This window comes from Ochotona princeps, chromosome 5 (genome assembly GCF_030435755.1).
Source record: "Ochotona princeps isolate mOchPri1 chromosome 5, mOchPri1.hap1, whole genome shotgun sequence".
Lineage (NCBI taxonomy): Eukaryota > Metazoa > Chordata > Mammalia > Lagomorpha > Ochotonidae > Ochotona > Ochotona princeps.
Window position 1 is genome coordinate 24,763,575 of NC_080836.1, and position 15,943 is coordinate 24,779,517.

The window sequence follows — 15,943 nt, forward strand, 5'->3', positions numbered from 1 at the left end:
GTATACTGTAGAGTGGGAAATTACATCGGGGTTCTTCCTCGAACAATAACAGGTCATGCCATTTCTATCCACATACACTGTGCTTTACTCTTAAAAATTAATGTAAATATTAATGTTGATAACATTCCTAATGATTATCAGCTGCTGATTATTTCTTGTTAAGAAGTAGGTGTAATTCATGTGCAGGACTTCAGTCATTCATGAAGTGATACAAGCACTCTATAGGGAATATGCCATTTGCATTTTAGATGAGTAAACCAAGGCACAGAAACACAGGGAACATAGTCTCAGTCATTCAGCATATAGAACAGCTGATGTTGCACTTGAGCCAACGCAATCTGATACAAGCATTGCTTTTTTAACTCTTGGTTACATTATTGCAGCTCATACATTTGATAAAGCAATAAGTTTCCGTTTTGTCATCTTCATTACAGAGATGAGTGTGATAGCCCTGAGACTCCAAGTTGCTTTTCTAAGGTACACGGTCAGAAAGGCCTGTTTTCCTCAACAAAAAAGAAAGAAATAGCTCTTTTGCTCTTATCAGCATCCCATACCAAAGAGATTTTACCCTCCTGTTTGAAGAAACATGTAATTTTACTCGTAGGGAAATAAAATTATGATGAATTATGTTCAATTTATCTAGCAATGAAAAATATCAACCAAAAAGGTTTTCATTGAAAGAATAGCAGGAGAGAGAGAGAACGAGAGAAAAAGAGAAAGAAAACTTAAAACGTATTCATTTAGATGCTTAAGAAGAGCAAAGGAAATACTTAATTGTGTATAATCATAAGTTACATAAATAGAAGTTTTTTTTTAAATTTGATTTTACCCTATTTAAATACAAGGGCATTCATCATAGCCTGGAGAGCTAAGGCCTCAACATACTTTGTAACGTGGTGGGTTCAAAATTGCCCCTGAAACAAGTTCGCAAAAGTCAAACAGCTGGTAGTCACAATATTTGCCCAACATTGCCATACAACACATGTTTAACCTGATTTTACTCTAATATAACTAATTATGCTGTTGTATATTATGCTGTGGGGAGCCTAACTGATTTACTGATTTTCTGCGAGAAGCTTTTCAGTGAATTTTTATAAAAATACCAACAAATCATTTTTCTTTTCTTTTTCTGATTTAAAGATTTACTTAGTTTTATTGGAAAGGCAGTTCAGATTCAAAGAGAGAAGCAGAAACAGAGAGAAAGATTTGTCATCACCTGCTTCACTCCCCAAATGGCTGCAATGACTAGAGCTGAGTGAATCTAAAGTCAGGAAACTTCTGTGCGTCTCCCAACTGGATGCAGGGTCCTAAGGCTGGGGATCATATTCTATTGCTTTCCTAAGCCATAAACAGGGAGCAGGATGGGAAGAGGAACAGCTGAGACAGGAACCAGCTCCCATATGGGATCCCAGCAGTTGAAAGGTGAGGGTTTTTAGCCATTGAACCATCATGCTGGACCCCAAATGTCAACAGATCTATATCTCAAAAAGAAATACTGTATTTATGCTTGTACATATTACATATACCAACAACAAATCAGGTAACCAATCTTTTTTTTTGCCATAAACTATATATGTCATACTTGGCTGCACTTAACAGCTCAAAAATTTTTTCCCAAGATAATTATGAAAGTCCTCAGGAGATTTATTTCTTCTTATTGCTTATATTACATTTATTCTTATAAAGTAAATAAATGGTATTCAGATGTGCATGATGGCTAATTTTCTGAAAAACAACAATGAAGTAACTGTACAACAATGAAGTAACTGTACAACAATGAAGTAACTGCACAACATGAAGCTAACCTGTCTTCAAAGAAAGCTTGAATGTCCTAGTTCCTCCCTCACCCGTGGTATTTCTAACATATAGCCCTTGAGCTCATTTTATCTCATTAATACCTCTATCATTGAACCAAGAGGAAAAAGGGAACCCCAGGCATGTGTCCTATAAACCTCATGCAGTCCTGTCAGGCTGCCATTCCAGGAACTTTTATAGGACCGGTGCTCCAGGTTTTGGAAGGTCATTCTGGATTTTATAATAAGAGTAATCTAGGGGCCTCACCCAGACCACTCAGCCTGTTTACTACCAAAGGAAAACATGCAACTTAGGTATTTAAGAGACCTCTTGCACATAATGGGAGGACTAAAATTCAGAAAATAAGAGTAACTTTTAAAGTCCCTGGATTAATGGCAAAACAGAAAGACTGCCACACCAGTGTCTTGGCTGATTTTTTTTTTTTTAATCACAGACCTTTCTTGAGCAGTTCAAGTTATATGAATGTGGATGTTAGCATCTGAGCATTTTTAGAACATAATTAATAAAACTGACATCATAAAAATATCTGATAAGAACTCATTATGGAAGTACCAGAATTTCCAACCAGGTTGAAAAAAAACCCAACTAGTCTAATTTAAACCTTACACTAGTTGACCAAATTACTTAGTGTTTTTAAATATATCGCATTGACAGTTACTTCTCAATAATGCAAATAAGAAATTATTTACTTTCAATTCTATTACCTAGTATATACTTACACCGAGGTAAAAAGTTTTATTCTTACGATAGAGAAAGTATACATAAGCTGAAACATTAGATAATACCCCCCCAAATGTGTGAAATTTTATATGTCAAACTTTTAAGGAATGTTTGAAAGGAGGTCAGCATTATGGTATAGCTAGTTAAGCAAATGCTTTCAGCCCAGAATTTCCTAAGAAGGCTGTTTGAGTCCTGGCTGCTCCACTAGTGATCCAGCTCCCTGATCACGTACCTGGGAAAGCAGTGGAAGATGGTCTATATACCCTGGATTTTTGTCAGTCAAGTAGAAGACCCAGATGGAACTGTGACTATTTATGGACTGAAACAGTGGGTGGAGGATTCTGTCTTTCTCAGGCTTCCTTTCTCTCAGTAACTCTGCCTTTCAAATAAATAAAATCTTTGAAGATATTTAAAAAGATATTATTGAAGATCAAAATTTTCAAGTATATCCAAGATTTTGATCTGAATATAAACTGACCCTAATATCAAATATATTTTTCTATTTCTAAGAGCAGAAATCATTGCTGAGGCATTGCTGAGGCTGAGGCATTCCTAATCAATACGTAATGGAGGAAATGGTTAGTAGATGATGTAATGACAACAGAGTAATTATCCCATGTTAACAGAAAATGCAGAAATGATAATAAGTTTAAGGCATAGTTGGTACGCAGTTGAAATTTTAATTCTTCCCATATATTTGGTCAAGTATTTGGTATAATTTAAAAAATTCACTAAATCAAAGTCAGTAACATGTGCAAAGTAACTTTAAACAACATTATTATTGATCTTTCATATTGTAAATGTGATTTATTATCTGAGGCATTTAGTGTTGATACTAGTATCTAGTGGTTACTCTGCAATATGAATTAAAATTCATAAAATAAGCACTGATACTTAGAAAAATGACAATATGGTATTTATCAATATCTATATATGATGCCTACATATACATACATACATGCATAAAAATTTATATACACACCTATTTAGGACATTTTAAGTCTTTTAAACACATTACTATACATATATATGTTTGGATATAGGTGCATATTTATGTGTGTGAGCACATAAAATAACACCTATTAAAGTTTCAGCAAACTAGGAGAATTAGAAATATTTTCATAATACTTTAATGTCACAGCATTTCCACTGAGCCTGGCTTCTAGAAGAGTAATTTTGGAGGGTTCTTAGAGGTATATTATATTTTATTTTCAATCTTCATTGTCTAAACTTCTTCCAAGGTGGAAATGCTAGCATACCTAGTGCCTTATTTTCCCATTCTGTCCTATTCATGAGAGTATCTTCAAATACTACCCAATCATCTAGAACCCTGGATTTTTTCTCATGTAAATGTGATATGTGCAACATGTTAATATGTTGCCAGAATATTGCTACTTTTGCTTTACATATTATTCTTAGCTTATCATATATACCTTCTTATATTCCATGTCACAACTGAAATATATTTCGTTCTTCACTTTACTATCTCCTTTACCACTTCATTAATATTACTGGTCCTAAGTATCAAGCTCACAGTGAATGAAAGCTAAAAGGAAACCACAAGAAAACAGATATTTCAGAGAGCTAAGGTACAGCCTCCAGCTCTTTTCTGAACTTTTCCTGTGGCTCTGTGGCTACAGTGAATTACCACTGAGTTTCCACCATGAAAAATAAGCGTCCATGTTCTTTCTTTCTGCCATTTGTACCTAAGGTTGATATGGGATGTCAGAACAGCAAAAGCTTAGCCAATTAGGAAGCCCCAGTGAACCTGGAAGTATGCTTTGTAACCCTTCATGTGCATTACAAACAGTAGCTTAACTTCTAACATAATTTCAACTGTTGCTTGAATAAAGTTGCTCCAAGATAGAAGCCTTCAGTGTTTCTCAGAAATCCTCTATTATTCTCAGTATTTTTCAGACCTAGGATATCTGTTCCCAGTTATCTCATTGTCAGTCAACATTGATTATACAAAAAGATAAATGGGGCCCGGCGGCGTGGTCTAGTGGCTAAAGTCCTCGCCTTGAAAGCCCCGGGATCCCATATGGGCGCCGGTTCTAATCCCGGCAGCTCCACTTCCCATCCAGCTCCCTGCTTGTGGCCTGGGAAAGCAGGAGAGGACGGCCCAAAGCTTTGGGACCCTGCACCCGCGTGGGAGACCTGGAAGAGGTTCCTGGTCCCGGCATCGGTTTGGCGTGTACCGGCCCGTTGCGGCTCACTTGGGGAGTGAATCATCGGATGGAAGATCTTCCTCTCTGTCTCTCCTCCTCTCTGTATATCTGGCTTTTCAGTAATAATAAAATCTTTAAAAAAAAAAAGATAAATGAAGTAATATTTTGATATTTTAGTTTGAACATACAGATGAACAAAAAGTACATAAAGACTGAATACACTATACAAATGTAATTATTTAACAGAATCATTTCTCTTATATTTGTTAATAATTGAACAAATTCAGAATCTGCTGCCCAAGTTTTTCCACAATAACTGATGAAGGGAATCCAAAATGCTCTCTTTCCATGACATTCTTTCCATTATCCTTTACCTTTCTAAATATTGTGAGCACTTGGGAGATACTGATGTGGAGAGTTACAAAGATGACATAGTCTGAGTTTTCGATAATCATAATGCTTCAGGGGTTTTTATATTGCATGCACTTGTTCTCAAACATACACCATTTTGAAATTTGAAAGTATTTTATATTTTGAAAGCCAAATTTCCAAGTTGTTTATTAAAATGTTCACTGTAATAATTATTTACTTTGAATAATATGTTTCCATGTTACGGCGTTCTTTCCCCTGCAAAATAAAAGCTCTTAATCCAGTGTGGGGTATATAAGAACAGATATTATTGCTATTAATTCTTCCAAAAGTTTGAAGGTTTCTGGATGCAGGTTTAGATCTTTTATCCATTTAGATTTGATCTTAGCATATGGATGGTGAGAGATGTGGGTCTATCTTTTGGTTTCTACAGGCTATCAACCAGTTGTCCCAACAGCATTTATTGAACAGACCTTCCCATTTGCCTGGATTATCGTTTGTCCTTTTGTCAAAGATTATTTGGCTGTATCTGTGTGGGTTCCCATCTGGTGTTTCTATTCTGCTCCATTGATCTTCCTCTCTATCTTTGTGCCAGTACCGGGCTGTTTTGATAACCACTGCCCTATAGTATGTCCAGAGGTCTGGGACTGTGATTCCCCCTGCTAACTTCCTGTTCTTCAGGATAGTTCTAGCTATTCGTGGTTTTTTGTGTTTCCAGATGAACCTTTGGATCATGTTTCCAGTTCCGTGAAGAATGTTTTTGGCAATTTGATTGGAATGACGTTGAATGTATATATTGCTTTTGGTAGTATAGACATTTTAATGATATTGATTTTACCTATCCAGGAGCATGGGATGTTACTCCATCTTTCGAGGTCTTGTTCAATTTCTTTTTTAAGTAGCTTGTAGTTTTCCTCAAATAGGTCTCCTACATTTTTGGTTAGGTTTATTCCCAGATACTTCATGCTTTTCTCTGTTGTTTTGAATGGTTATCTTGCTGGTTAGATCTTTTTCCAGCTTGGGGCTGTTTGCATACACTATGGCTGTTGATTTTTGTTCATTAATTTTGTACCCTGCCACTCTACAGAACTCTCGTATAAGTTCTAGTAGTCTCTGTGTTGAGCCTCTTGGCTCTTCCATATAAAGAATCATGTCATCTGCATATAGTGAAACCTTGACTTCTTCATTTCCCATTTGGATTCCTTTGATTTCTTTTTCTTGTCTTACGGCCTCAGCGAGTACCTCTAGAACTATGTTGAATAGCAGTGGAGAAAGCGGACATCCCTGTCTTGTTCCAGATCTCAGTGGGAAGGGTTCCAGTTTTTCTCCATTCAGTATGATGCTGGCGTTGGGTTTTTCATATATTGCTTTGATTATGTTGTGGATTTTTCCATCTATGCCTACCGTGGTTAGGGTCTTAAGCAGGAAGTTGTGCTGGATTTTGTCGAAAGCTTTTTCTGTGTCTATTGATACTATCATGTGATTCTTGTTTTTCAGTTTTTGGATGTGGTGTATCACATTGATGGATTTCCTTATGTTGAACCACCCCTGCATTCCAGGGATGAATCCAGATATTATTGCTATTAATTCTAACCATATCTTTTTTAGAAGCAGCAGATTACAAATACTTAAAAAATAATTTTATTATCTTACTTTAAATATTGTTATGATGCTTTCATTGTTTATATAGCATTGTATAAACCTGATATTAAATTATTCTAAAATTAATGGCCAGCTATGGAGAAGTTGTTACATTTTTCCTGTCAATTTTTAGCCAATAAAATCCTTGGATAATTATCATTTTTAAATGAATCACATACAAATGCAGAAGGCAGATGATGATAATAACGCCACTGCATTTTTCACAGAAAAGCCTCCTGGATACACATACTGTTCACCACTTCAGAGAGAATGAATGATATTTCACTGAAAGAGGTTGTTTGGTGAATTCTTAGTACAAAAGAATTTCAGAATGAAATGAAATGAATATTATTCATTAAAGAATGAGATGTTTTGAGCTTTCTACACATCATTCAGCTCATTGTGTGAACTTGTATCAAGGGCTTCCTTCATTGCATACTAATGGATCGCATTAAACCTCATGACACTCTCACACCAATTCTGAGAACTCTAAGAAAATAACTCCCAGGGCAAGCATTTCAATAAATCTAGCCTTTGAGACTCAGGTCAATTTATTCTGCATAACTCTTGTCCAAACGTGATTATATGTATGAAAATGTGAGCTTCGGCATAGTTTCAAATTTATAGTTTGCATGAACTAAAAATTGTCATCTTGCTTATTGAATGGGTTGCAAAGCTTGCAAAGTTACCAGGCTAGAGTTACTTACTACAGTTTTCTTCATCTGAATTATCACTGCAGTCATTTTGGCTATCACACCGCCAGTGGTCTGGAATACAGTTGTTGTTTTTACACTGGAACTCATGAGGCCCACAAGTCTTTTTATCTGTAACGGAAAGACCCAGAGTCTGCATCATTGATTTCCATAAAGACATCACTTGCAATATCCTATGCCAGGTGAAATCCATGCAGATCACGTTTCTTGAGACTCTCATTTGGTTATGGACTTAGAAGCAACCCTAGGAACCACTGGAGGCAAATGCCGAGTCTAATTTCTCCTTTTTCTTGTTTTAGATTGTTCTTGGTCATCTTTTCATGATAGGTGCATTTCAGAGCAATGGATCAGGCCATCAAACAAAGGCAACTCCAGTTAGTCAACACAAAAGGGAAATTATAAACAAATGGCAGGGGTAGACATTTGGCACAGTGGTAAGATGACACTTGGGGAACCTATTTGTTATATCTGGATGCCTAGGTTTGATCTCCAGTTCAGGTTTCCACTTTGACTTCCTACTGAGACACACCTGGGAAGGCAGCTGAAGTACAGGTTCTCTGTATAATGTCTGGTGTTAAAGACCTGGATTACATTTTAGATCCTGACTTCAGCCTGGACCGGCATTGCCATTTGAGGACATTAAGGGATTGAACCTGCAGAGCAAAGACCTCTCTATTTCTCTTTCTGCATTTCAATAAATAACTTAAAAATAAAACAATCCAACCTATCATTCCCCTTAGGATGGGCGCTTCCTAAATTATCCTCTGGTCCTGTAATGAAGAGACAAAAGTAAGTGGTTCCTGATCAAACTCTGAAGCTCTCATCTTCCTGGTTGTTTTTAATAACTCCTAGTCCTTGACTACTCAGGAATTTATAGATTATATAATTGGAATAGCACTTACCTAAAATTCATGGGACTTAAATTGCGTAATATTTCAGAGTTTTCAGATTTTGTAATTAATATTTGCACATAATTGGGGATGGGGCTAAATTTAAATTTAACATTCATTTACATTTGATGTACTTGTTTCACACAGAGACTAACATATTTCTATGCAAATTGTGTAGTGTCCTCATTGTTACCACAATGTGCAATCAGATAAAATGTTAAATTAAATTTAACATTTAAATTAAATTTAACAATTTTCTATTTGTGAAGTGAATTGAATAAGGAACAGAGTAAGATACTTGGTGATCATTGATACCATTTCCTCAAAAATATACTGGGTTCAGACTGATTCAGACTCAGGTAAGATTGTGAAAGCAAATAAATGTAAGTATAATTATGAAACTTAAAAACTACTATCTACTGAGAACCCAACCCAGACATTTGGTAAGTATTTTCATAAACATGATAATGTCCGTCTTCTCACAACATCCTTATGAAGCATCATTGCATTTACTTAAATAAATGAAGAAAATAAGTTCCAAAGAGATCAAGCAAATCCAGTAATCTTCCACAACTCTTGAGTGGCAGGAGATGGATTTCATTCAGTTACAATTCCACCAACATTTTATTGAAGAAAATTCCCTGATAACTTCTTAATGTTTTTTACAAATGTATACTGCCACGACTTCCTTCTCTTCCTCTCTTACCTGCCGGTCTACCAATGATTATTCAGACCTTAACTTGTGGGTGCTATGTGATTTGCAATACATCTTTTTTTTTTTAAATCTATGCTAATTCTAACTTTAGATTTAAAATTTGGCTGAAAATCTTCAGATGTTAATTGTAGTGTTCTGTATACCTTAGTTAATCAAGAAATGATTTAGAATGAGATTCAATTAATGTCAACTGAACATGAAAGATTTTGAGGGGAAAAGACTGAGTAATTTTTCATTTTGTCCAATAAAATATATTCATCTAAAATGAATGCTTCAATATTATTCTTCCTTAGGGATTAGATATGTTGTTAATAATTTTGTTTTAATTTCTAGACTATAACAAAGTAAAAAAAAAAATCCCATTGGGCCATACAGACAATCTGATCTAACATTAGAACCTCAGCTATAGGCAAATAATTCTCACAAGTGACACTATATTTATAATTAAGTAGGCAATTTCAAGTTGCTTTTTTATAAATAGATTTAGCATTTTATTTCTATATTTAACGATGTTCCATAATTCATGTTTGAAAAATCTGCACCTATTTTTGGACAAGAAGTGTTCACCACTGTGATTTACATTTGAAATCACCACTAAAATTTTTATTTGAGGCATGCTGAAACTGTACTGGGGAAGATCTAATTGCCTTATGTGAAGTCATGCAGATTTTTCTTCTAGATCATTTCCTTTTTATTCATGAAATTCCTTGTTAACAATTATAAATATAAGCTGCATAATGTTGCTCTGCATTTATAATGTCCTTTGAAGAGACTGCCAAGATGGTCACTGCCTGAGATCCTGCTGAGAACAGCTCTCCTCAGAGGAATGGGTGTGAACAGCTATACACACATCAAGTAACCTTCACAAGCACTATGCAAGCCAGCCAGGAGCCCGAAGTATCTCATCTTATTGTCACAGGAAAAGTAGCATTTGATAAATCCAGAAAAAAAGTGGCCAGTGTCCCCCCTCCTCCAGCTCCACACAGTCAATGTCAAGTCCACCACACAAACGTGCACAAATCAGCTCTGCCAAATCCAAGTAGCTACTCTGCCAACTTTCTGCCAACTGCCTGCAAAAAAAAGGAAACTCCAGTAAAGTGGGATGCCAGGAGAGAAGACTTCAGATCATTCTATGGAACTCAAAGTAGGATTACTACTCTGCACCTGGCAATTCCCAAAGGCACCTCTTACTCAGCCAGGATTCAGAGACTGAGTCTGTAGATGCCATTTGGTTTCAGGGAGAACACTTACCTCCTAGCAGAATAATTTTAATGTATGCCACTGCCACTGTCAGGTGGGCCCGAAGGCTCTCCTGGGACTTCGTGGGTACCAGGGACTGTGGAATCCAGGGGTGAACAGTGTAGTACCAACACTGTGAGGTATGGTCTGCTTTTATCTCTCTCTTTCAGTCTTGAGCAGCCAGTAAGGAACCCAGGGACTGCATTTTGGAAAACCCTGCTGGGCTAGTAAAGTCTGATGTTGGATAGATTCTAACACCTTCCATCCTCAGGGAAGTGACTGTGCATAGAGTTTCTGGCCTTGCTATAACAGTGAGCTTTTACTGTGAAGAGTCATTAGATCTTTATGGATTGGTAATGCACTTTCAGCATTGTGGCATCTGGAGCTATTGAAACTCATGTGTAACCTACACAGGGCTGGTCTAATGGAGGTGTTGCCTATTCCATAGGTCCTGTACCCTTAGTTAAACATTACAGTATTAATTGCTTTGAATCCCAATAACAGGACAGTATAACACAGCATGGTATGCTTTAATGTCCTCAAGTTCTCAGGCCAATGTCTGCACACACAGTCTTTGGATGTACTTTAGAGCCCAGTCAGGCTCTGTGCTGTTGCTTGAGCAGTCTCCAATACTGGTAGCTGATAGGTGCATCATCAGGCAACGAGTCCAATGCAGCAGCAAACAGAACACAGCCCACAGCCGTAGCCAGCAAACTGCTCAGAATATCTAAAAGCTATATACCTGTTGATCCTGTATTTTGCATGAAGGTTCCCCTAAATCTGAGCAAACTCATATTTGTCCTTTTCGGATTAGCTTACTTTACCAGACTGAAGGATTAGTGACAGTAGTTGGACTATGCTATTGTTGCAATACAGGGGGAAACAATGTGGAGAGGGTAGAAAGGGAAATACCTGAGCCTATGCAACTGAATCATGAGCTTTAAAAAATATTTTTTTTCTAAAAGCCTCTTTTACTTATTACTTATTAGTGAAACTAATTACTTATTTACTTTTACTTATTACTTATTACTGAAACTAATCTCAATGCAGACAGCAGCATACTCCAACAAGCAACAGGGACTTCCATGTAGCCATGACATCAATCTGATCATCTAAGAATTGAAAATTCCAAAAAACAAAGAAGATTTCCAAATACCTAACAACAGAAACTCAACAAAATTCAAGAGAACACTGAGAAACGTTTTAACATTTTAACAAAGAGACTTGACAGAAGTAACTAAGCAAAATCAAGAGGAAATACTTCCACTTTGAAGTGGTATTACCAAGATACAGAAGGCATCGATAAAAGTAAAATTCTTAAATAAAATTAAAAAAATAAAAATAGAAGTAGCTTAGGATAGATGAAAGGCTACAGGTTAAGGCCCAGAACTCTGAAGTTGCTGGAAGAAAATACAAGGGAAACACTCTAAGACTTGGTGTAGGGAATCACTTCTAGGACAACACTGGCAAAACACAGGGAAATAAAACCAAATAAATGAATACGATTGTATCAAACTCAGAAGCTTCTGCAGAAGAACTGCTTAATAGAATGAAGAGGTGACCAACAGCATGGGAAAAGATATATGAAAGCTGCCTACCCGACAAACAAGTAATACACAGAATATATCAGCAATTTAAACATTCCGCAACACCGATCCAATAAGAAATGAATAAATGATATAAACTTGCAATTCTCACAAAGAAGAAATACAAATTGCCAATAAATGCATGAAAAAATACTCAGTGTCTCTGGCCATCAGGAAAACTAAAATAAAAACACATTATCTCATCTCTTTCAGAGTAACTAAAATCCAAAATGCAAAGAGTAGCTAGTTCTGGAGAGAATGTGGAGGAAGGCAAATACTTATTGACTGATGGTAGGAATGTAATTTAGTATAATCATTGTGGAAAAATATGGAGATTTCTTAGAAAACTAAAAATAGACTTACCATATGATCTGTTAATTCCCAAACTCAGTATATACCAAAACTAAATGAAGACATTGTATCAAAGAGACATCTACACCACAATATTTATAACAGCGTTGTTCACAACAACCAAAATATGAAATTAACCATGTTGCCCCACATCAAATGAAGGAATAAAAGAAGAGGTGGCATATGTATATACACAACAAAGTGTATATTCAGTTATCAAAATGGATGCAACTAAAGGAAATATCATGGTGAGTTAACTAGGCCAGACATAGGAGGACAAATATCGCATTTTCGATCTTTAATGTGAAAGCTAAATTTAGAATAAGAAGGAAAAGAAAAAAAGAAGAAATCACCATGTTTATCAATACTGTTGCAATATAGTTTTGTGTCTTTGTTTTATAACTTTGTAAAACAATGTTAAGAAAGCTATACTAATATAGGTGTAATGATTTGTGGTTACTTTTTTAGAATGTATTGTGTGTGTGAAATCAACATCTTTCACTTCATTATTGTTTAGAACTTTGCTTGTATTTCCACTAAACTAGGGATTTTTATTACTTGTTGTCTTATTTGTGAAGCATTAACCCCTTGACCATAATGCAAGCAAAAATGAGCTGTATTAAAAACATTTTTAAAACAGAAGAATGAAAGGGGAGGGGAGTGGACAGGGAGAAAGGAGGAGGGAGGAAAGGACAGAAGAAGGGTGAGCTGAAGGGAAAGGGGGCGAGGAGGGAACAGGGAATATTAACGTTTTATCAGAGCTCTTTGTCTCAAAACTACATTTAATCTATTAAGAACATTCTTGGGCCTGATGCCGTGGCCTAGCGGCTAAGGTCCTCGCCTTGAATGTGCCAGGATTCCATACGGGCACTGGTTCTAATCCCGGCAGCTCCACTTCCCATCCAGCTCCCTGCTTGTGGCCTGGGAAAGCAGTTGAGGACGGACCAAAGCCTTGGGACCCTGCACCCGTGTGGGAGACCTGGAGGAAGTCTGGCTCCTGGCTTTGGATTGGCACAGCATCGGCCGTTGTGGTCACTTGGGGAGTGAGTCATTGGACAGAAGATCTTCCTGTCTCTCCTCCTCTTCTCTGTATATCTGACTTTGTAATACAAATAAATAAATCTTTAAAAAAATGAATATTCTTTAAAAAACAAATACAGTTATGCTGAAAAATAAACCTGAAAGTAGAAGAGCTGAAAATAAAACCAAAAAGTATATAACATCACACTTTTTACTTGAGTATGGCATAGCCCTAATTTTTGTTAATATAAACTCTGATTTCACAATATACTGAAATTTTTTTCTCTTTTTTCTAAAGATAGCTGTTATTATACAAACTCTTCATATCGCTAGAAGATCTTAATTAATTTTATAGCTATTCAACTCATTTTCACTTTCCACTAAACTATGTTTCAATAAATGATATGAAACACACAGAAAAGAAGGCATCAAAAGCTACTATCCAGATAATAGAATGGCAAAGTTCACTCCTCAGATTTAACACAGCCAAGTCTTCCCAAGACATATTATAATCAAGTTCCTCAAGGACAAAGGTAAACAGAGGCTTATCAAAACCACAAGAGAAAAGAAGCAAATAACACAGAAAAGGACTCCAAGCTTTTTGACCAAATAATTCTCAACAGAAACTTCACAGGCCTAATCTTAAACAAACAAACAAACAAACAAACATCAAAATAAATCTGTGCCTGGGATTAACTGAACCTAACACTCATCTACATAAATTTTTACTCAGCAGCTGTAGAAGGCAGACTCTAACAGCCTCTGAACATTTTCTTTAATAGATTACATGGTAGACCATAAAACAAGTCTCAAAGTATTTAAAAGTCAAACAGTGAAGCTGTTAAGCATATCTCGAGAATACGATGCTGGACTCTGCCATTGTTCAAATGAACAATGTTAGGATACACTTAAAAAGCAGAATGATGGACTTCAGACTGATTGTGAAGGGCTACACGATGGCAATAATACAGGGGAAATTGGTGAGTGGGAGGGCTTTTGGAAGGGAGGAGAGGAGGTCCCAGAGCCTATGGAATTATAAATAATAATAGCAATAATGATAGTATAAAAAACACAATTATGTCACAAAACTAGAAATGAGCAAGACTCAATGTTGGAAATCATGGAAATATGTGGAAACTAAGCAGATCATTTATTAACAATCTTTGGACCAATAAAGAACTCAAGGAGAGAAAGAGCAAAATTCTTTAAACATGTAAAATGAAAATATATCATACCAAAATCTATGATTTGTGGTGAAATCTGTATTAATATGTTAATTTATAGTATGCAATGTATGCATTAAAAAATTCACAATGATGTCAAATAAACAATTTATGACAGTATCTCACAAAACTGCAGGAAACTAAAATGTTGCCAAAAGAGGTGAATAACATGTAATATATGAAGATTCATATCACACACATTACACATTGATTGGAAATCTCAAGATTGCCATTTCCCTAAATAACATAAAATTAGTGTATTCATTAAAAATTTCTCATGATTTTTATGAAGAAATACATAACAAAACTTCAAGGTTACAGAATTACCAAAAAAGTATGAAAATAAATATAAAGAACAGAAAGTACGGTATTTGCTTCTAAGAGTTACTATACAGTTATAGCAGTACAGATGGTCAGATGATAGCCATTAAATAATCCCAGAAATACAAGCATATACATGTAACCAGTTTTTAAACAAAGTCTCAATTTACAAGTACTGCCTGAGTTAATAATTCTCCATACATGAATCATAATCAACCTCATTTTTATCAGACATGATAACAGTCTGAGATTAAAATAAATTTAATGTAAAACTTTCAGAATATGGGACATTTTCATAACCAGAGTAGGAAAGGATTATTCAGGCAGACTTCTAAAAGCACTGACAATAAAAGAAAATTTGGTAAATTAGACTTAAAGTGAATTAAAAATGCTTTACTTTGTAAAAGACAACATCTAAATAATGTATAGACAACATAATAAGAAGAAACAGACTTATAACACAGCTTACTGGGGAAGGGTTTAAATAGAGAGTTTAAATGCAAACCACTTGAACAAGAAACATTTAAAAAAAGTCATTTCAGCAGAAAACAAAATAAAAAAATAAACACATTAGTCCTCAGGTCAGTGCAGAGGGAAACAATAAAGAAATACTACTACATGCCTAGCAGAATTCTCAAATCAAAAGTCCATACTGCTTTTGGAGGACTACATTATTGTAATAAATTGGAGGTGGGAGACAGTTGAGGGGTTCAGGGAGAGAGGAAGGGGAAATCCCTGTGCCTATGGAACCATATCATGGAAAATAAACAAACAAACAAATAAATAAGATCAGAACATTTTCAAGACATGGAAGAGGATCTACATTTTCTATTGCTATTTTTTATAAAGATAAGCATGTATCTGCTTTTTGACTAAACAACTGTATTTATTCATCCAAGAAAAATAAGATTAGTTGTAAAGATGAGAAGTCTGTATAAGAATGGTAGCAATAGCTTTATTTATCATAACTAATCACCAAAATAATCGAAATTGATTTATTTTTACAAATTCTACCTATTGTAGAATAGAAATATGCTAAAATTTTAATACATTAAAATCTGAAAACAATTTGACAATATCATGCAAATGAAAATCCACACAAAAACGTAAACTATATGAGTCTATAAATTTTATGAGCAAATACATTTAGTAGTAATAGAGAAGAGTTAATG

General features: G+C 35.5%; 1 protein-coding gene across 1 annotated transcript in view; it reads right to left on the bottom strand.

Annotated features, from left to right (window-relative positions):
* LRP1B (LDL receptor related protein 1B) overlaps window positions 1–15,943 on the bottom strand; it is a 1,366,825-nt gene that overhangs the window by 147,537 nt on the left and 1,203,345 nt on the right. The window contains exon 69 of the mRNA XM_058664204.1: window positions 7,421–7,537. Coding sequence (XP_058520187.1) covers window positions 7,421–7,537 — 117 coding nt within the window. The remainder of the gene's footprint in view (window positions 1–7,420; window positions 7,538–15,943) is intronic.